At 46.1% G+C, this 22,836-nt stretch overlaps 1 protein-coding gene across 26 annotated transcripts in view; it reads left to right on the top strand.

Moving 5' to 3' along the window:
* The window catches only part of LOC139424450 (nuclear factor 1 X-type-like), a 98,048-nt gene that overhangs the window by 68,667 nt on the left and 6,545 nt on the right, over positions 1-22,836 (top strand). For 2 of the 26 annotated variants that reach the window (XM_071176279.1, XM_071176272.1), the window contains 9 exons: positions 3,505-3,567; positions 3,740-3,814; positions 5,147-5,267; positions 5,687-5,722; positions 6,503-6,630; positions 7,562-7,636; positions 17,257-17,385; positions 20,496-20,665; positions 21,314-21,470. In XM_071176279.1, coding sequence (XP_071032380.1) covers positions 3,505-3,567; positions 3,740-3,814; positions 5,147-5,267; positions 5,687-5,722; positions 6,503-6,630; positions 7,562-7,636; positions 17,257-17,385; positions 20,496-20,665; positions 21,314-21,470 — 954 coding nt within the window. Of the gene's footprint in view, positions 1-3,504; positions 3,568-3,739; positions 3,815-5,146; positions 5,274-5,686; positions 5,723-6,502; positions 6,631-7,123; positions 7,181-7,561; positions 7,637-17,256; positions 17,386-20,495; positions 20,666-21,313; positions 21,471-22,364; positions 22,658-22,836 lie in introns of those variants that run through there. The other 24 variants (XM_071176276.1, XM_071176274.1, XM_071176273.1 and 21 more) reach the window with 24 other exon arrangements.

Here is a 22,836-nt window from a genome sequence, read left to right as displayed (position 1 = left end):
TCAAAATAATGATGCATATGCAGAAAAGACCCTCATAGCTACTGTAAAATATGGTGGTGGATCTTTGTTATGGGGATATTTTGCGTCCACTGGTCCTGGTGTCCTTGTTAAGGTCAACGGCATCATGAACTTTGCCAAGTACCGAGACATTTTAGCCCAAAACCTGGTTGCCTCTGCCTGGAGGCTGAAACTTGGCCGCAAGTGGATCTCCCAGCAAGACAATAACCCCAAGTGCACATCAAAATCCACAAATAAATGGTTCATTGACCACAAAATCAACATTCTGCAATAGCACCCCATTGAATTAAAGAGGGCAGTTCATATGCGCAGACAAAGGATATCAAGGATCTGGAAAGATTCCGTCTGAATGGAGGAATGGTCTAAGATCCCAATGTGTTATCCAATCTCATAAAACATTTTAGAAAAAGACTGTGACATTATTCTCACAAGGGGAGGGTGGCGGAGTATTGACAGCTGGAGTGACATTAACTTTGACACCTATCTTTTTGAGATTTTTTTTTGTATTACTTGTTAAACAAAATGTCTTTCTCTGAGCAAATGTATTAGTAAAAAATTGCATACAATTTAATCATTATTTATTTTATACATATTTTTTTGCTCGTCTTTATCAAGGGTGCCAATCATTTTGGACCTTGGAGGTGTTGTGCGTTAGGCAGTGGGGTTTCAGGGGGTAGGAGTAAAGAATGTTAGGCGAGCTGCAGGGGCATGATTTGGATTTCTGGGGAGGGCTTGGGGGGCTGTGGAGTACAGATAAGAGGTCTGGAAGTGTGTCTAGGATGCTGAGGGGGAGGATGGGGGAGAGACAGAGACACACACACACTGTGGGGGAGGCCGGGGGGGCTGGCTGCCTCAGTGCCTGCAGCTGGCGTCGGGGTGATAACCAGCAGGCAGTTCCTTCTCTGTAGTGACATAGAGGTTCACATAAGTGGTACTGAATCAGAGTTCACCAGCAGTTATAGCAGGGCTAGGCTAGCCAGGGCTAAAGCTACCAGAGACGTACAATCAGCTGTGCTGTGACGGTCAGTGTGACCACTTCACCAGAGTGGGGCTCGAGAGTGTTGTTCTAGAGCACTGGGGGTGCTGTTAAATGGAGGTTGTCCGTGGGCCTGTAGAGTTGACTGTCCTGATATCTCTTATCATCTCTGATAGGAACAGAAGCTCTCTCTGTCACACATGCTTCTTCAATCACACCTGTATCTGGGCCAAGGAGCAGGTCCAAGTGGTGCTAATCACTAGCCTACAAATCACTCACATCAAAGTACATGGGGATTGACTGAGGAGAATCTGTTGAATCAATTTGTATCATTCCAGAAACCCTGATTGGGTTGAGGGTTCTGTTTACTGTGTTTATTCAGTTAAACCTCTTTAACACCAACTGCTTTCCATTGGATTGTAGCTCTGACACACACACACACACACACAATGCTCTGTACGTACCGTGTTGGAGAGTCAGTGCTTCTTATTATAGATTCAAGAGGCGAAACACAACAGGAAGAAAGTTCAGTGGATGCTGTTTTCTTTCTTAACAGTTTTCGTTGGCCAACGTATATGTTTACTTTGAGTGTGTGTGTGTGTGTGTGTGTGTGTGTGTGTGTGTGTGTGTGTGTGTGTGTGTGTGTGTGTGTGTGTGTGTGTGTGTGTGTGTGTGTGTGTGCTCGCACGGTTGTGTGTGAGGGGCGTCAGCTAGCTGGAATGCTTCGCTACCGCCAATGCTAAAATGGCTGCCAAGCCATAAGATGGCTGCCAGGAGCAGCGAGCGAGAAAAGATAAGAGAGGGAGAGAGTCTGCAGAAGGGAGGAAAAAGGAGCTTTCTATTCCTCTCTTTCTGTTTCTCTCCCTCTCTCGCCTTCTCTCTCTCTCTGTCCCAAACCTCTTCTCCTCTCCTTTTCTTTCCTTCCTGTTCTCTTTCTCTCCCCCTATCGCTCTGTCTCTCTACTTCGCTCTTTCTTTCGCCCTCTCTTGCTCTCTCTCTCTCTCCCTCCGTTCCTCACTTTCTCTGCACCTCTCTCTCCCTCTCCTCTCTCAGCATTAGCAAGCAGTGAGACAGGTCTGTTTTTTGTTTCTACTAGCTAATCTTATGGCTTAGTGTGGCGAGGCTGTGCTGTGTGTGTGTGATTGTGTGCGTGCGGGTGGTGTGTATGCGTGCTTGGTGTGTGTTTGTGCATCTTTGTGTATGTGTCTATGCGTGTTGGCATCAGTCCTCCCCTGCTCTGTTATCACCTACATGCGACAGATAAACACCTCCGTTAGTTAGGCCTGGCTGTGGCCCTGCAGATGTCATGCCCACGCCACTGCTACTGTACATGCATACACACGCACTCCGTCATTCAGAAACATACACTCATGCTTGGTTCGTGCCCTGAATGCTGATTGGCTGACAGCCGTGGTATATCAGACCATATACTGTACCATGGGTATGACAAAACATTTATTTTTACTGTTCTAATTATGTTGGTAGCCAGTTTCTAATAGCAATAAGGAACCTTGTTTTTTTGTTGGTATATGGCCAATATACCATGGCTAAGGGCTGTATCCAGGCACTCTGCAGTGTGCAGAAGAACACCCCCTCGGGCCTTATTGCTTAATTATACATAGACTACATTCTGTGCATGGACATAGACCACAAACCACACACACATGCCAGATAGCACACAGTGCATAAACAAAGAAACACACAGCAATCACCAATAGTACTTTCTCTGTGTCAGCCTTGGTTCTCCACTTTGTTCTAATGGATCAGTTATCCTGTAATGACACATGCTGGAGGTTAGGGAGTCTTTACTGGAAGACTTCCCCTGTAACAACCTCTCCCTTGTGGCTGTAATCTCTACTCTAGTCCCTGGCTTCTGCGGCCTACCAATGCCAAGAGCAGTAATAAGAGTGTGACAGCTGTGTGTGTGTGTGTGTGTGTGTGTGTGTGTGTGTGTGTGTGTGTGTGTGTGTGTGTGTGTGTGTGTGTGTGTGTGTGTGTGTGTGTGTGTGTGTGTGTGTGTGTGTGTGTGTGTGCCACTGCTGCCTCTGTCAATATCTAAAGGCCACTGAGTTTCCGTCACCTTTACCACACTTAGCCTTAAATCCCCTCCCTGGTCAGCCCTGTGTGTGTGTGCGCGCACCATCTACCAGCGCAATCATATCCCTCTTCTTAATCTCACTTAATACCTCCTTGCTGGCAGGGTTTTAGGCTGCATAAACAGAACACCTTAAACACACACACACACACACAAACAGTAAATCTGAACACCTTGAGAGAGGAGTTGTGGGGGGGGGGGGGGGTTAGGAACATTGGGAACATTCTGTGACATTGATATATACAAATAAACACTGTATACAGACACCCTCCTTGACCCTTAGTGAAGCAATCTCCCTACTCTTCTCAAATGTCCCATCTGTCAGTATAGTCTATGACTGAAGTTCAGAGGGGTTCCAACACCTTCTCCCTTCCACCACAGCCAAGCTAAATCCCTCTCTTCTCTTCTCTTCTAGAATCTGGACAATCAGACAGCTCCAGCCAACAAGGAGACACAGACATCAAGCCACCGCCCAATGGTAAGAGAACACACACACACACGCACACACACACACACACACACACACACACACACACACACACACACACACACACACACACACACACACACACACACACACACACACACACACACACACATACACACACACACACACACTCATCCTAACACTTCCTCTCTCTCCTCTGCAGGGCACCTGAGTTTCCAGGACTGCTTCGTCACCTCAGGAGTGTGGAACGTGGCTGAGCTCGTCAGGGTGTCACAGAGTGAGTATCTACCCCTCTCTTATCCTTTCTATCTATAGTTAAATCTATCTCTATCTATAGCTCTATTTATAGCTCTCTCTCTCTCTATCTATAGCTCTCTCTCTCTCTCTATCTATAGCTCAATCTATCTCTATCTATAGTTCTATCTATAGGTCTCTATCTATAGCTCTATCTATCTCTATCTATAGCTCAATCTATCTCTATCTATAGCTCAATGTATCTCTATCTATAGTTCTATCTATAGGTCTCTCTCTCTATCTATAGCTCTATCTATCTCTATCTATAGCTCAATATATCTCTATCTATAGCTCAATCTATCTATAGCTCTAGCTCAATCTATAGCTCTCTCTCGCTCTCTCTCTCTCTCTCTATCTATAGCTCTATCTATAGCTCTCTCTATCTATAGCTCTATCTATCTCTATCTATAGCTCTATCTCTCTATATCTATAGCTCTATCTATAGCTCTCTCTATCTATAGCTCAACCTATCTATAGCTCTAGCTCAATCTATAGCTCTCTCTCGCTCTCTCTCTCTCTCTCGATCTATAGCTCTATCTATAGCTCTATCTTTCTCTATCTATAGCTCTATATCTCTCTATAGCTCTATCTATCTCTATCTATAGCTCTCTCTATCTCTCTCCATCTATAGCTCTATATCTCTCTATCTATAGTTCTATTTTTCTCTCTCTATAGCTCTATCTCTCTCTAGCTATAGCTCTATATCTCTCTATCTATAGCGCTCTCTATCTATATCTCTATCTATATATCTCTATCTATCTCTATCTAATGCTCTATCTCTGTATAGCTTTTTCATTCATTCTCCCTCTCTATCTATATATCTCTATCTATCGATCTAGATCTATATATAGCTCTAAAAATAGCTCTATCTATATATATCTATCTCTATCTATAGCTCTGTCTATCTATTAATATATATAGCTCTATCTTTCCTCATCTATAGCTATCTATCTCTATGTATAGCTCTATTTATCTGTCTCTATTTTTCTATCTCTCTCTCTATCAATCTCTTTATCTATACCTCTATCTATAGCTCTATCTATCTATCTATCTATCTATCTATCTATCTATCTATCTATCTATCTATCTATCTATCTATATATATCAATAGCTCTATCTATCTCTCTCTCACACACACTCACTCACCTTCTCTTTCTTCTCACTCTGTCTCTCTTATCCCTCGGTTTTTCTCTCCATACTCTTCCAATGTTCTCTTGGCTGGCCATTTGTTCTTCAAATTCCACAATCCAAATGCTGATTTACTGTCTTCTAAATGTCTCCTCCTCCTCCTCCTCCTGTTCCTGTGTTCTCCCAGCTCCTGTAGCCACAGCGTCTGGTCCTAACTTCTCCCTGGCTGACCTGGAGAGTCCTGGCTACTACAACATCAACCAGGTGGCTCTGGGGCGACGCTCCCTCGCATCCCCCCCTTCCACCAGGTACATGTAGGTCTCACTTAAATTAAGTTCCCTCCACTCTATGGTTCCTAGGTGAAACAAACAGCTTAGCGGTCACACAGGTTCCACCCACTCAAAGGTTCCTAATTGAAAAGAGCTGCTCCTCCACCAGACCTGGGTTCAAATAGTATTTGATGAAGGAAAACAAATACAGTTTGAACCCAGGTCTGATATCTACAGGCTGTACTCGATAGTATGTATGTGGGACATTGTAGACTGCCTCAGTTGATAACCGTTATGAGTGTTCTGGTCCATTCCATCTCTGAGAGTTCCATCTCTTTCTTCTCTCTCGTTGTGTCTCTCTGTCTTTCTGGTCTTATAAATGTGTGATGCTCTTTCCTTTCCCCCCCCTATCCTTCTCTCCACCTCTCTCTCTCTTTCTGTCTTCTCTGGCACTGTAGGTCTGAGGTCGAGCTGTACGCAAACCTTCCACGGAGGTAGTTATTCTGACACACACACACACACACACTGTCCTGCCGACTATACTTAAAACAAACTCAGAAAAGGTCCTGTGCTCACATCTCATATCCTTAAACGTATTCTCACCCACATCAGCCTTTTAGGTTTACCTCTGTGTCTGTTTTCAACCCTCTCCTTCCTGTCCATTTCTACTGTTCTCATCCTGCTGTCCTCTACCTCTGCCTGAACTCTCAATGTGACTTCCCTGGTTAAATAAAGGCTGCAGGGAGACAGGAGCAGGGAGACAGTATTGGGAGACAGTAGTGGAAGACAGGAGCAGGGAGACAGAAGTGGAAGACAGGAGCAGGGAGACAGAAGTGGGAGACAGAAGTGGGAGACAGGAGCAGGGAGACAGAAGTGGGAGACAGGAGCAGGGAGACAGTAGTGGGAGACAGAAGTGAGAGACAGGAGCAGGGAGACAGTAGTGGGAGACAGAAGTGGGAGACAGTAGTGGGAGACAGGAGCAGGGAGAAAGTAGGGGGAGACAGTAGCGGGAGACAGGAGCAGGGAGACAGTAGTGGGAGACAGGAGCAGGGAGACAGTAGTGGGAGACAGGAGCAGGGAGACAGTAGTGGGAGACAGAAGTGGAAGCAGAAATGTGTAGGGCTCATTCAGGGATCGAACTGGATGCCTGCCGCAGGGGGAAGCAAGTGTTGACCATTCGACTAGACTCCGGTCCAATAGTGCAGGGCCCTAGTGTACTACATAGGGAATAGGGAGCCATTCTTGACTCCTCTCTCCCCTCTTCCTCTCCGCAGCTCTAACAAGAGGAAGTCATTAGACGACAGTGAGCTGGAGAGCCCCACGGACGACGTCTTCTACCCCGGACGCTCCCCAGCCGCAGGCTCCTCCCAGTCCAGCGGCTGGCCCAACGACATGGATGCAGGTAGGACACTCCCCCTAGCCCCCAAACTCTACCTTTACCCTTATACCTGTACCCCGACCCCTGGACCATTCTTACCGAACTCTTCTCCCCAAACTCACCACAACACACTGTTCTTCAAAACACCTAACTCTAAACACCCCTCCCCAAAACACCTCTTTCCTTCTCACTTGTCACTCACTGTTCCAAAATCCACACTGGCAAGATCATCCTCACTAGCATACCACTTAGAAAGCTTGCCCAGCGCTTCATTCTAATTGGTGCGCTAGTGTGGATCTTGGATAAGAGCCTGTCTCTTCTAAACTGATTTGAAACTGACTTCATAGCTTCCCAGAACACCTCTTTGTTCCTGCCTCCATTTAAATTGATTCGAGACCAGAAGTGACATTCCACCTATTCATCAATACTAGTGGGGACCTTTCACACACTCCGTCTCCCTAAGACTGATTTGAGACCAGAACTGACTCCATAACCTCTTCTTCCCACCTGTAACCAGGTGGAGACCTTCATTCCCCATCCCCAAGCTCACACCATGTTGACCGTCACCTGATAAGTAAGCAACAATGCAGTACAGTAACCATGAACTAACTTTACCACAATGTTATCCATGATCGATCACTACATCAACTACTGTCTTAAAAATCTTAAACTGCCCCCTCGCTCTGTTTCTCTCTCTCTCGCTCTTTCGCTCTCTCTCTGCCTCGCTCTCTCTCTCTGCCTCTCTCTCTCGCTCTCTCTTTCTCCCCCTCTCTCTCTCTGCCTCGCTCTCTCTCTCTGCCTCTCTCTCTCTATCTCTCTCTCTCTCTCTCTCTCTCTCTTTCTCCCCCACTCTCTCTCGCCCTCTCTCTTCCTCACCCCCTCTCTCCCTCTCGCTCTCTACCCTTCGTCTCTCTCTATATCTCTCATTGTTAACCCTCTCCTTCTCCACCTACAGTGCAGCACCATTTGGCCAGTGTGCAAGAGAGGAAGATAAAACATGAACACGATGGAGTGCAGTTTCCTTACCATGGTTAGAACACATTACACTCATATCTCCCTACTGTATATAACTCATATCCCCCTACTGTATATAACTCATATCCCTCTACTGTTTATAACTCATATCTCCTTACTGTATATAACTCATATCTCCCTACTGTATATAACTCACATCCCCCTACTGTATATAACTCATATCTCCCTACTGTATATAACTCATATCCCCCTACTGTATATAACTCATATCTCCCTACTGTAAATAACTCATATCTCCCTACTGTAAATAACTCATACCCCTCTACTGTAAATAACTCATATCCCCCTACTGTATATAACTCATATCTCCCTACTGTATATAACTTGTATCCCCCTACTGTATATAACTCATATCTCCCTACTGTAAATAACTCATATCTCCCTACTGTAAATAACTCATACCCCTCTACTGTAAATAACTCATATCCCCCTACTGTATATAACTCATATCTCCCTACTGTATATAACTCATATCCCCCTACTGTATATAACTCATATCTCCCTACTGTAAATAACTCATATCTCCCTACTGTAAATAACTCATACCCCTCTACTGTATATAACTCATATCTCCCTACTGTATATAACTCATATCTCCCTACTGTATATAACTCATATCCCCCTACTGTATATAACTCATATCCCCCTACTGTATATAACTCATATCTCCCTACTGTAAATAACTCATATCCCCCTACTGTATATAACTCATATATGTTTTATATAATCTACCTGTTTAACTACATCATTCCTCTTTCAATATGTGTTATATGTATAATTGTATACTTGTTCATAGGCGACACCAATTCAAACCTGCTCCACTTTTCAGCAGCACAGAACACATTGCACTCATATCTACCCACACTGTGTATAATTCATATCTACCCACACTGTGTATAACTCATATCTACCTACACTGTGTATAACTCATATCTACCTAGACTGTGTATAACTCATATCTACCTACACTGTGTATAACTCATATCTACCTACACTGTGTATAACTCAGTCAATCCTCTTTCAATATGTGTACACTCAGTGTATATCTGTACATACACCAACTCACACCTTCTTTACTGTTATTTGTTACCACAGCTGCTCTTTCTTTCTCTCTCTCTCGTTCTCTCTCTCTCCCTCTTTCTGTCTCTCTCTCCCTCTCTTTCTCTCTCTGTCTCTCTCTGTCTCTCTCTGTCTCTCTCTTTCTTTCTCTCTGTCTCTCTCTCTCTCTCTTTCTCTCTCTCTGTCTTTCTCTCTCTCCCTATCTCTCTCTCCCTTTCTCCCTCCATCCCCTTTCTCTAATTGAAAACATGTGCAGCAGTAGAAACCCTAGGGAGAGAGAGAGGGAGAGAGGTTCTGTGCTAGGCCCTATGGTTTGCTCAGACCTGCTCCAGTTAGCTGAGCTGTGAATTTAATTAACACACACACACATACACATGCTGTCTGCCTTAAGGCTTCCGCATGCTTCAGTACTGCTGGCACCTAGCTGAACTTGGCTTGGGCAACCAAACGAGTGTGCTTGCATACAACCTTAAAAGACCTTCGCTTGACAAATAAAAAGTGGCAATAGTACTGATTGTCCATCTTCAGGCGCCGTAGCCAGTATACACTTCCTCAAAATAGTCAGAATTAATCTAAGATAACTCAAGAAATCTGTCATACATTTTTTTGCTTTTGCAGAGGAGATCTTAGTTGCGCAATTTTACATCTAACTAAGCTGTTTGGTGCAGTATTTCTCAAGTGAAAGATGTGCATTAAAACAAGTTGTCTATTGTTGAATGACAACAAAGCGCAGACAATGTCTGTCCTCAGTTGCAACACTCACTACCGAGTTCTAAACTGCCTCTGGACGCAACGTCAGCACAATAACTGTTTCTTTGGGAGCTTCATGAAATGGGTTTCCATGGCCGAGTAGCCGCACACAAGCCTAAGATCACCATGCGCATTGCCAAGCGTCGGCTGGAGTGGACTCAGGAGAATTAGAAACACGTTCTCTGGAGTGATGAATCACGCTTCACTATCTGGCAGTCCGATGGACGAATCTGGGTTTGGCGGAAGCCAGCAGAAAGCTACCTGCCCGAATGCATAGTGCCAACTGTAAAGTTTGGTGGAGGAGGAATAATGGTCTGGGGCTGTTTTTTAACGCTACAACATACAATGACATTCTAGACAGTTCTGTGCTTCCAACTTTGTGCCAACAGTTTAGGGAAGGCCCTTTCCTGTTTCAGCATGACAGTGCCCAAAGCAAGGTCCATACTTTAATGGTTTGTCGAGATCGGCGTGGAAGAACTTAACTGGCCTGTACAGAGCCCTGACCTCAACCCCATCAAACACTTTTGGGATAAATTGGAACACTGACTATGAACCACGCCTAATTGCCTAACATCAGTGCCCAACTCACTAATGCTCTTGTGGTTGAATGGAAGCAAGTTCCCGCAGCAATGTTCCAACATCTAGTGGAAAACCTTCCCAGAAGAGTGGAGTGTGTTATAATAGCAAAGGAGGTACCAACTCCACATTAATGCACATCATTTTGGAATGAGATGTTAGAAGAGCAGGTGTCCACATACACTACAGTACATGACCAAAAGTATGTGTAACATATCTGAGTGGCGCAGCGGTCTAAGGCACTGCATCTCAGTGCTGGAGGCGTCACTACAGGCCCTAGTTCGATTTCAGGCTGTATCACAACCGGCCCTGATTGGGAGTCCCATAGGGTGGCGCACAATTGGCCCAGCCTCGTCCAGGTTTGGCCGGAGTAGGCCTCATTGTAAATAAGAATTTGTTCTTAACTGACTTGCCTAGTTAAATAAAGGTTAAAAACAATAAAAATGGGTTCTGGACAAAAGTAGTGAACTACATAGGGAGTAGGCTGGATGCAGCCCTGGGTGACCCTCTCGCCAATTCATTTAACCAAAACTAATGGACAAACCCAAATTAATTACAAATGTGAAGCATTTGTGTATTTAGTATGTAATGTGTTGAGAGAGAGCTGTCGACTTTAGAGAGGTGAGATGGCCGTGTGTCCTTTTCTGAGGGACTGAGGGAAGGAGAAAGAGAGATGGAGAGATAAAATGTGATCAGTTCTACTGTCTGGCAGATGAAATGAGATTTAGAATGGGAGATGGTAAGGAGATGGTAAGGTGTCCAATCAAAAACGCAACTTTCGAACACTGGGTAAAATAATATGTTAATTGTGTAGATACTCTGCTAAGATAACCAATGGTCCAAACCTCGTGTCTCTCATAATCCCTCCTTGTAGGAGGGTCAAAATTAGAGTGACTAAATCAATGGAGGCCAGGGGAAAAAAGTGCTCATAAATCAGGAAAACAACATCTCGTCAGCTAGGCTGGATGCTGTGCGAAAAGGAAGAATACCGGACAGTCTTACCAATGAACGCCTCATCTTTCTTCTCAAATCCCGAGGACATAAAACAATATAGAGGTAGATGGGTATCAATGGATATCCATTTTGAGACATGACATGTTTTCATATTTTAGTATACAATGTTCATATTAATGCAAAGTTCCTCTTCTTTTTCGGAGATTTCTCACAAAAACCAGTGTATCTTTGTGAAATGAACACCGGAGTTCTGAGCGTAACGAAAGCTGTTTTATTTTCACAACCTTTAACATTTAATTCAGCTTGCTATTTGCGACCGGTGGACGACCACCACAAAATGTGAAACGTTTTCGGCGATAACGCTGCACTGCTCTGTCAGAAGAGTTCGCTGCTTATTATGGGATGTATTAGGGTACGACATCTGACTTTTAGGATATGATGTTAACGATGTGATAGAGAAAGACCCCACTGAGCGATTCAAAACATAAAGAATCAAATTTGTCTTGGCAAAATGTACTTGATAACATAAGGAAGTGAAATATCAACACCAAAGCAACACTCTACGGTGTGTGTTGCTTTCTGGAGGGTTCCACCTGCTACAGGCAAACCACAGCTGGGAGTTCCTATCCGGGTGGAGGGTAGGAAAACAAGCAAGCACACACAAACAAACGTCAGCACACACCACCATAGTAAACCCCCTATTCTACTCCCTCCATAGCCAATTGAGCACACACATGCAAAGACAGACAGACAGACAGACAGACAGACAGACAGATAGACAGACAGACAGACAGACAGAGTATGTACAGTAAATGTTGCCAGCAGCCTTGCTACACACACACACACACACACACACACACACACACACACACACACACACACACACACACACACAAGCTCTAGTCCCAGATGGTGCTTCTGTGTGTGTGTGTGTCTGTGTGTGTGGCCTTGGGAGTAGCAAGGCTGCTGGCGACATCTGCTCCACAGGGGCTGGAGGGAGAGTGAAGTGTGTGTGTGTGTCTCGGGGCGCTGGGGGTTAGAAATAACCATGATTTCAAATGAGTTCCAAATGATTCTGAAATGTTTAAGGGGCCTCTGCTGCTTCTAATATGAGTTAGTTAGAGCCTTTGATGGTCTTCTACACTACAGTGTGCGTCCCAAATAGCAGTGCGCTACTTTTGACAAAACACTATATAGGGAATAGGGTGTCATTTGGGACGCAGCCTCTGTTTAGTCTGGATAAGGGACCTTCTGGTTTCCCTTTTACTGCTTTAAGCCAATGCGTGTGTGTGTGTGCGCGTGTGTGCATGCGTGCGTATGAGCGTGTGTATGAGCGTGCGGGTACATACGTGATTGTGTGTTTGTGCGAGCAAGAGACTGTGTTTTGAAGGCACATCTGGTGGCAGGCCTGTTAGTGTAGAAAGGCAGAGGGGTCGACAGGAGCACTTGATTGGTTGCCAGTCCACTGCTGTGGTCTGCCAGGAGGAGAGAGGGCAGTGTAGTGAGACACACACACACAGCCAGAGTAGATACATAACATGGGTCTCGTCTCTGTTATTGTAGGGGAAGCCACTGGATGAAATCCTCTGTCAGTTTGTCCCTCTGTGCTCGTATATAGTGGGGTATACACTGAGTGTACAAAACATTAAGAACACCTTCCTAATATTGAGTTGCACCCCCACCACCACCACCTTTACCCTCAGCCTCAATTCACTGGGGCATGGACTCTACAAGGTGTCGGAACCTGTCCACAGGGATGCTGGTCCATGTTGACTCCAATGCTTCCCTCAGTTGAGTCAAGTTGGCTGGATGTCCTGTGAGTGGTGGACCATTGATACACACATGAAACTGTTGAGAGTGAAAAACCCAGCAACCTTTCAGTTCTTGACACTGGCAACTACTACCATACCCCGTCACAGTAACCGTTGGTGTCAGACATCACAGTAACCGTTGGTGTCAGACATCACAGTAACCGTTGGTGTCAGACATCAGACATCTGGTTAAAGACATAAATGGTTCACACATATTAGTCACTCCCTCCCTCCCACCTGCTGCAGACTTAACTCTTTCACACCGTTTTGTTTACACGCCCCCACACTGCACTCTCTCTCCATAGACTTTCACACATACCCAGCTGGAACCGGAGGAATTGTGGTTGAATGGGATTTTAAGGATTTTAATGTCAGGACCTCAGAAATAGACCACAAAGTTTGGGAACAAATACTGTCTGTTAGGATTCTAGGATTAATATGAAAATGACTAAAAATAGTATGAAAAGGTCCTGGGTCTGAATGTTAAAGTGAATGTGAGTGTGTCTGCTAATCAGTGAGTGTCTGCTAATCGGTGAGTGTCTGCTAATCGGTGAGTGTCTGCTAATCAGTGAGTGTCTGCTAATCAGTGAGTGTCTGCTAATCGGTGAGTGTCTGCTAATCGGTGAGTGTCTGCTAATCAGTGAGTGTCTGCTAATCGGTGAGTGTCTGCTAATCAGTGAGTGTCTGCTAATCGGTGAGTGTCTGCTAATCGGTGAGTGTCTGCTAATCGGTGAGTGTTTGTGTGTGTGGTAATCAGTGAGTGTCTGCTAATCGGTGAGTGTTTGTGTGTCTGGTAATCAGTGAGTGTCTGCTAATCGGTGAGTGTTTGAGTGTGTGTGGTAATCAGTGAGTGTCTGCTAATCGGTGAGTGTTTGAGTGTGTGTGGTAATCAGTGAGTGTCTGCTAATCGGTGAGTGTTTGAGTGTGTGTGGTAATCAGTGAGTGTCTGCTAATCGGTGAGTGTTTGTGTGTGTGGTAATCAGTGAGTGTCTGCTAATCGGTGAGTGTTTGTGTGTGGTAATCAGTGAGTGTCTGCTAATCGGTGAGTGTTTGTGTGTGTGGTAATCAGTGAGTGTCTGCTAATCGGTGAGTGTTTGTGTGTGTATGGTAATCAGTGAGTGTGTGTGGTAATCAGTGAGTGTGTGAGTGTTTGTGGTAATCGGTGAGTGTGTGAGTGTTTGTGGTAATCAGTGATTGTTTGGTAATCGGTGAGTGTGTGAGTGTTTGTGGTAATCGGTGAGTGTGTGAGTGTTTGTGGTGATCGGTGAGTGTGTGAGTGTTTGTGGTAATCGGTGAGGGTGTGAGTGTTTGTGGTGATCGGTGAGTGTGTGAGTGTTTGTGGTGATCGGTGAGGGTGTGAGTGTTTGTGGTAATCGGTGAGTGTTTGTGGTAATCGGTGAGTGTTTGTGGTAATTGGTGAGTGTGTGAGTGTTTGTGGTAATCGGTGAGTGTGAGTGTTTGTGGTGATCGGCGAGTGTTTGTGGTGATCGGCGAGTGTTTGTGGTAATCGGTGAGTGTTTGTGGTAATCGGTGGGGGTGTGAGTGTTTGTGGCAATCGGTAAGTGTGTGAGTGTTTGTGGCGATCGGTGGGTGTGTGAGTGTTTGTGATAATCGGTGAGGGTTTGTGGTAATCGGTGTGTGTGTGGTAATCGGTGAGTGTGTGAGTGTTTGTGGTAATCAGTGATTGTTTGGTAATCGGTGAGTGTGTGAGTGTTTGTGGTAATCGGTGAGTGTGTGAGTGTTTGTGGTGATCGGTGAGTGTGTGAGTGCTTGTGGTAATCAGTGAGTGTGTTTGGTAATCGGTGAGGGTGTGAGTGTTTGTGGTAATCGGTAAGTGTGTGAGTGTTTGTGGTAATCGGTGAGTGTGTGTGGTAATCGGTGAGTGTGTGTGGTAATCAGTGAGTGTGTGTGGTAATCGGTGAGTGTGTGAGTGTTTGTGGTGATCGGTGAGTGTGTGAGTGTTTGTGGTGATCGGTGAGTGTTTGTGGTAATTGGTGAGTGTGTGTGGTAATCGGTGAGTGTGTGAGTGTTTGTGGTGATCGGTGAGTGTGTGAGTGTTTGTGGTAATCGGTGAGTGTGTGAGGGTTTGTGGTAATCGGTGAGTGTGTGAGTGTTTGTGGTGATCGGTGAGTGTGTGAGTGTTTGTGGTAATCGGTGAGTTTGTGAGTGTGTGAGTGTTTGTGGTGATCGGTGAGTGTGTGAGTGTTTGTGGTAATCGGTGAGTGTGTGAGGGTTTGTGGTAATCGGTGAGTGTGTGAGTGTTTGTGGTAATCGGTGAGTGTGTGAGGGTTTGTGGTAATCGGTGAGTGTGTGAGGGTTTGTGGTAATCGGTGAGTGTGTGAGGGTTTGTGGCAATCGGTGAGTGTGTGAGTGTTTGTGGTAATCGGTGAGTGTGTGAGTGTTTGTGGTGATCGGTGAGTGTGTGAGTGTTTGTGGTAATCGGTGAGTGTGTGAGGGTTTGTGGTAATCGGTGAGTGTGTGTGGTAATCGGTGAGTGTGTGAGTGTTTGTGGTGATCGGTGAGTGTGTGAGTGTGTGTGGTAATCGGTGAGTGTGTGAGTGTGTGTGGTAATCGGTGAGTGTGTGAGGGTTTGTGGTAATCGGTGAGTGTGTGTGGTAATCGGTGAGTGTGTGAGTGTTTGTGGTGATCGGTGAGTGTGTGAGTGTGTGTGGTAATCGGTGAGTGTGTGAGGGTTTGTGGTAATCGGTGAGTGTGTGAGTGCTTGTGGTAATCAGTGAGTGTGTTTGGTAATCGGTGAGGGTGTGAGTGTTTGTGGTAATCGGTAAGTGTGTGAGTGTTTGTGGTAATCGGTGAGTGTGTGTGGTAATCGGTGAGTGTGTGTGGTAATCAGTGAGTGTGTGTGGTAATCGGTGAGTGTGTGAGTGTTTGTGGTGATCGGTGAGTGTGTGAGTGTTTGTGGTGATCGGTGAGTGTTTGTGGTAATTGGTGAGTGTGTGTGGTAATCGGTGAGTGTGTGAGTGTTTGTGGTGATCGGTGAGTGTGTGAGTGTTTGTGGTAATCGGTGAGTGTGTGAGGGTTTGTGGTAATCGGTGAGTGTGTGAGTGTTTGTGGTGATCGGTGAGTGTGTGAGTGTTTGTGGTAATCGGTGAGTTTGTGAGTGTGTGAGTGTTTGTGGTGATCGGTGAGTGTGTGAGTGTTTGTGGTAATCGGTGAGTGTGTGAGGGTTTGTGGTAATCGGTGAGTGTGTGAGTGTTTGTGGTAATCGGTGAGTGTGTGAGGGTTTGTGGTAATCGGTGAGTGTGTGAGGGTTTGTGGTAATCGGTGAGTGTGTGAGGGTTTGTGGCAATCGGTGAGTGTGTGAGTGTTTGTGGTAATCGGTGAGTGTGTGAGTGTTTGTGGTGATCGGTGAGTGTGTGAGTGTGTGTGGTAATCGGTGAGTGTGTGAGGGTTTGTGGTAATCGGTGAGTGTGTGTGGTAATCGGTGAGTGTGTGAGTGTTTGTGGTGATCGGTGAGTGTGTGAGTGTGTGTGGTAATCGGTGAGTGTGTGAGGGTTTGTGGTAATCGGTGAGTGTGTGTGGTAATCGGTGAGTGTGTGAGTGTTTGTGGTGATCGGTGAGTGTGTGAGTGTGTGTGGTAATCGGTGAGTGTGTGAGGGTTTGTGGTAATCGGTGAGTGTGTGTGGTAATCGGTGACTGTGTGAGGGTTGTTGTGTGTGTGTGTATGTGAGTGAGTGTGAGATGAAGATAATGAACCATGTTTACCATCTTATGACATGTCCATCTCAGACATTCCTAGAAAGGAAAAGAAACCAAACGAAAAATACTGCTACATTTTCACAGGTTCCACTCTGACATCACTCACTCTCTCCTTCCTTCACTCACATTCTCCCACGCTTTTCTCGCCTCTCTCCCTCCCTCCCTTCATCCCTCCCTCTCTCCATTCCGTCTGCTTGTCTTTCTCACTGAGCAGCTGCAGGCTCTATACTGTAGTTTATATACAGTGTTTCTATTTTGAAAGGAGCTTCATATAGCTTATGGTAGGCTGTGGAGCTTTGGAAAGAGGGGAATATTCAGCCAATCTTGGAAGACAATGGATGTAGATTTAAAAATGCTTGTAGATTTAATTACTGCCTTGATTCAACCCTACATCAACCCTTCCCCCACCCTGACCACCCCGAAGCCACAACTTCAATTCACCCATTATATTTTTTGAGGGCACTGTTTATACTGAGAATTCTGCAAGTCCTGAGCCCGCCAGGCTGGGATTGGTTAGGAGAATGGCCAATATCCAACAGGACTCATAACAATGCACTGTCATCAGCCAATCAAATTGCTTTAAAACCAATCAATCAAAGAATAAAAATGTTCTAATCATGAATTCCCTTTTACATGTTTTGATTTAAGTGTAGCAGCCAGTCCAAAACATTGTACATTAAACCCAACTCCTCTTCTCCCCCATTTTGATATTCTTTTTATATTGATCCCATTTATTTGTTGTTGCCAGGACTGTCCTCGCCTGGTTCTCTTAAGAAGCCGGGGAAGTTTGATTTCAACGCCCTGTCGCCCCAGACGAGGTCCCCCCGCATGACGTTCACACACCACCCGCTGCCCGTGCTGGCAGGAGTGAGACCAGGTGAGCCCCAGCCCCAACCCCTAAAGTCCCTCACCACCCTTATAGAGAAAGAGAGGGAGGGAGAGAGAGAGAGAGACGGTTGATAGATGGCGTTCACACAGCACAATGGCAGGGGTGAGTCCAGGTGAGACCAAGCCCTGCCCCCAGACCCCACCCCCTTATAGATATACAGATCTCTAGACCCCACCCTCTTATAGATATACAGATCTCTAGACCCCACCCCCTTATAGATATACAGATCTCCAGACCCCACCCCACAGGTCATCATTGAAAGCAGTAGTAGAATTGAACCCACTTTGATCTGAGAACTAGCGATAAGATCCAGAGATCTCTTGACATTTATTACCATGGCCTGCAACAGTTCAGCTCTATCTCTCTCTCTCTCATCACTGTTTTCCACACTCTGTCTCACTCTCTCTCTCGCTTTCTTTATTTTGTGTGTCTTCATGCCAGTAATGTGATCGAGCCAGTTCTGTTTCAAACAGGGCAAACACACACACAGACACACTAGTTGTTTCAAACGGCCCGCCTCCTCACCTTATAGAAGAACGTTGTGAGGATAGCAAAATGGTCTCCAGGCCTCCGGTCTGAGAATTCCTCTTCTCCCTCTGAGATATGAGCCTGCCAGCTACTGTAGTCCCTGTTGAGTTTTACTTTCCAATGGAATAAATACATCCCCCACTCCCTCTTTCTGTCTCTCTCTTTTCCTCCATCCCTCTCTCTTCTCTCTCTCTTCTCTCTCTCTTCTCTGGGGATTGGCCTGGTCCGCAGCCAAAGCAGCCCTATCATGTAAAGGTCCTTTGGACTCTTACAGCTCTCCCCTTCACGTTTCACTAGAATAGCTTAAGAATTGTACATTTAGATTGGTATACATTTGATATGGATATGTTATACTTTTCATTTTCATTTCCTAGTATAACAACAGTGAAGGATTGGTTTAAGTATATAGAGCTTGTCCAAGTGCTAGAAGAGCTGTACATTCTATTATTCTATTGACTTTCTGTTACTTGTGTTGCGGGAAGATGTGTCAGACCAGCTTCAGGTATATCTGATTCATAGCTGACCCCTTCTCCCAGTTAGAATGTGTCTACAAACTGCTAAGAGGTTAGTCTGTAATAGAGTTGTAGTGTGAGACTGAGACAGTGTTTAGGCTCCATAGGAGGAGGGGAAGAGGAGGGGGGCTGCTAAGATGGCCGCCGTCCAAATAGAAAGTCCCTCAGAGGCCACACTGCTATAAAGAAACCAATGAAAGGGAGGGAGGGATAAAGAGTGAGGGAGTGAGGGGGATAAAGAGAGACTGGAGAAGGGGTGAGCGATAGACTGAGGTAAAGGAGTGAGGGAGAGATTTGATTTACCTTTATTTAACTAGGCAAGTCAGTTAAAAACAAATTCTTATTTTCAATGACGGCCTAGGAACAGTGGGTTAACTGCCTGTTCAGGGGCAGAACAACAGATTTGTACCTTGTCAGCTCGGGGGTTTGAACTTGCAACCTTCCGGCTACTAGTCCAACGCTCTAACCACTAGGCTACCCTGCCGCCCCAAGAGGGACAGAGAGAGACTGGAGAAGGGGTGAGGGAGAAAGGGGGAGAGGGATAGACTGAGGGAAAGGAGTGAGGGAGAGGCTTGACATCAATAGCTGGGATGGAGCTATCGGCATAGATGTTGTCTGGGTTAGTTTATTTCCTGTTGGCAGGGCCTGGATGCCAGGTGTGACTGTTGTCTGTTTATTCTGGTAGTCAGTCTGGTCTAGTGAGCCCACTTTCTCTCTCTCACACACACACACACACACACACACGCACACGTACACGCACGCGTACACACGTACACACACACGTACACACACACGTACACACGTACACACACACAGACACACACATCTCCATACACTGGAGAGATAGAGGGTGACAGACAGACACATTCACAGATGCAAGTCCCCTTGCAGTCTACCAACCAGCTTGCCTGTTTTCAGTGCCAAATCGCCAAGGCCACAGAATCTCAGAAGACACTGTCACACACACACACACACACACACACACACACACACAATGACTACTGTCTATAAGGGATTTAGCGGTGGGATTTAACTCTCCCAGGCTTCATACTACTGGGCCGAACCACACAGCAATGATAGGCTATGATTGATTACACATTCCCAACAAGCATTACCAACAGGAAAGTGTGTGTGTGTGTGTGTGTGTGTGTGTGTGTGTGTGTGTGTGTGTGTGTGTGTGTGTGTGTGTGTGTGTGTGTGTGTGTGTGTGTGTGTGTGTGTGTGTGTGTGTGTGTGTGTGTGTGTGTGTGTGTGTGTGACTGTCATGCTTCAGTGTGTGTGTGCGTATGCATGTGTCTGTGCGTAATACGTGTCTGCATTTATGTATGTGTGTGTGTGTGTGTGTTCAAGCTGTGCTTACTGTAGATATACAGAGAATACAGAAGAGATGTTTTGTATGAACAGGACCAGATGTTGCAGCCTTGGATGATTCTGTTCATTTAGATACACAAGTAGCATTAGACTCCCTGTAGTACAAACCACAGGGGAAAATCATGTGACGTCCACTCTCTAACTCTCTCTAATCACCACACTGATAAACACACTAATAAATCACACGCATTTACATCTATAATAAACCCCTGGAGAAAATCATGTGATGTCCACTCTCTAACGCTCTGAAATTACCACACTGATAAACCAATCTGCCATCAGATGAATTAACAGATGTATTCAACCCAGTAAGGATTCAGTCTAGTGTGTTGGATTACATCAGTTACTCCCTTCAGTCTAATGTGTTGGATTACATCAATTACTCCCTTCAGTCTAGTGTGTTGGATTACATCAGTTACTCCCTTCAGTCTAATGTGTTGGATTACATCAGTTATTCTATTCAGTCTAATGTGTTGGATTACATCAGTTATTCTATTCAGTCTAATGTGTTGGATTACATCAGTTATTCTATTCTGTCTAGTTTGTGTCACTGTTGTGTTTCTTGTCTTCTCTGAATGTGTTATATGAATTGTGTCTGGAGTGGGATTACATGGACCCAACTAACTCTCCTCCCTCTGTCCCTTCTCACGCTCTCACTCTTCCCCCTCTCCTCCCCCTCTCTCTCAGGGAGTCCCCGTGCCTCAGCGTCAGCTCTCCACTTCCCCTCCTCCTCCATCATCCAGCAGTCCAGTCCCTACTTCACTCACCCCACCATCCGCTACCACCACCACCAGGACCCGCTCAAGGAGTTTGTCCAATTCGTCTGCGCCGACGGCTCGGGGCAGTCCGGGGGACAGGTGAGAGGTCAGGGAGGGTTGGAGGGGACATGGGACACACACAGACGGTTAGGGTTTCACGTCACACAAACGGACTAAGACCGTTGCACTTCCACACGATCCGTTGTACTGGATTGACTCCCTATAGAAAAACGCTGGAATATTCAGCCATGTTATCTTGCTGCTCTGCTGGGATTCTACCACTAGGCCAGGACACAAACCCTTCTTATGGTCCACAATCTCAGATCCCAGATGTATATTTTTCCCTCCCTTTTTAAGTTCTGTATGTCCCAGTCTAACTCCCACATTCTGTCTGTCTTCCTGCTCTAGTGTCCTCCAGTATTTATTTCCATTGTCGTCATGGTTTCTGTGTGTTTGTGTGAGACTGACTGGTGGCTAGCTGGTGCTTCCATCAGCCGTATGTGTGTGTGTCCCTGTCCTGGGTGGTGTGTGTGCTGAGTGCTCACCCTGTCCTGGGTGGTGTGTGTGCTGAGTGCTCACCCTGTCCTGGGTGGTGTGTGTGCTGAGTGCTCACCCTGTCCTGGGTGGTGTGTGTGCTGAGTGCTCACCCTGTCCTGGGTGGTGTGTGTGCTGAGTGCTCACCCTGTCCTGGGTGGTGTGTGTGCTGAGTGCTCACCCTGTCCTGTGTGGTGTCTGCTGTCTCTGCAGCCTAACGGAGGTGGTCACAGCCAGAGCAAAATGCCAGGCTCCTTCCTGCTGCCCCCGCCGCCCCCAGTGGCGCGCCCCGTGCCCCTCCCCATGCCCGATTCTAAACCAATCAACACACCCCCCGACGGCGGCGGACTCAGCTCGCCCGCATCTCCGTGTAAGTGACCCCCCCCCCCGCTCTCGCCCTCACCTCCAACCACTTCGCCCCTCAGACCCCCTGAGATATCTAGAGATATCAAATCCTAAATCAAAATGAGTACATGTAGGTTAACTCTAGGTAGAGAAACCCCACTCCCCAACCAAGGGTAGTTGGTTAGAGTCCCAAACCCAGTCACCACCTCCTCACTCCTGACCAGAGGAGGCTGGTGGGAGGAGTTAAAGGAATTAATTAATGGAACAGAGCCAAAACACTGTTGATTCCATCCTTCCATCCTCCTCCAACTAGCCTCCTCTGATCCTGAGCGCCCTGCAGTCCTCACTGTCCCCTCCCTGGAGCAGTCCTCACTGTCACCTCCCTGGAGCAGTCCTCACTGTCCCCTCCCTGAGCAGTCCTCACTGTCCCCTCCCTGAGCAGTACTCTATCCACTCCTGTAGAGCAGACTGCCACGCCTATGCCAGAGATCATTATCAATCTCTCTCTCTCTCTCTATTCCAACCTAACTTTCCTATTTCTTTCTCTCAGTTCCTCTCTCTTTTCTCTCTCTCTCTCTCTCTCTCTCTCTCTCTCTCTCTCTCTCTCTCTCTCTCTCTCTCTCTCTCTCTGTGTTTCCTGCTAGCACCACAGGAGGCAGTGTAGCTAGGTTTTCTCCCTTCTTCTGGTTGAAGTGTTTGTAGTGGGGGGGGGACCAGTGCCCTGTATTCTGTCCTATAGAGTAGGTCCTAGTGTCTGGCTAACTGCTCTCCTTTAATCAACCCAGACTATGCATGGTCAGTCTATGACAACAGAAGACTAAATTGACCCCTCTCTCATGTCTTGTTTTTCTTTGCTTAATTTGATATACTCATTTATTTCCTTTCTTTTTTCCTTTCATTCTTGTTTTTCTTTGTTAAGGGAACAAAATTAGGGCAGTTGGCGTGGACTCCATAAAACATCACGATGCCCCACTTTACCCATGATGCCCCACTTTACCCACAATTCCCTTGCTTCCTTCCTTCCACATTATATCTCACAACAATAAAAGAAAAAATTGAGAACAAAATAAAAACAACTTGAAAATCACATACATAAACAATAAATATCAATCATCATTAAATATATACCGCTAGGTCTAATTAGGGAAATGGGGGGAGAAAGGAGTGTCGCTCGTGGGGGTGTGCATGCTTTACCTCCGTTGGCTGGCTGGCTTGGTTCCTCTAGGCAGGCAGGGCGAGGTGCGTTGAGAGTCGGGCCGCGGGAGAGGCACACCGAGAGAGAGGGGGCACTGGACGGAGCTGCTTTGGTCACTTCCTGTTATTTTCCTTTGTCTCTTTCGTCGTCCTGTCCTTCCTACTTTCCCACCCCACTTTTATCGTTTATCGCCTAT

Source organism: Oncorhynchus clarkii, chromosome 13 (assembly GCF_045791955.1).
Source record: "Oncorhynchus clarkii lewisi isolate Uvic-CL-2024 chromosome 13, UVic_Ocla_1.0, whole genome shotgun sequence".
Taxonomy (NCBI): Eukaryota; Metazoa; Chordata; class Actinopteri; order Salmoniformes; family Salmonidae; genus Oncorhynchus; species Oncorhynchus clarkii.
Note: the sequence above shows the minus strand (reverse complement) of the source record. Positions and strands in the feature narration are given on the sequence as shown.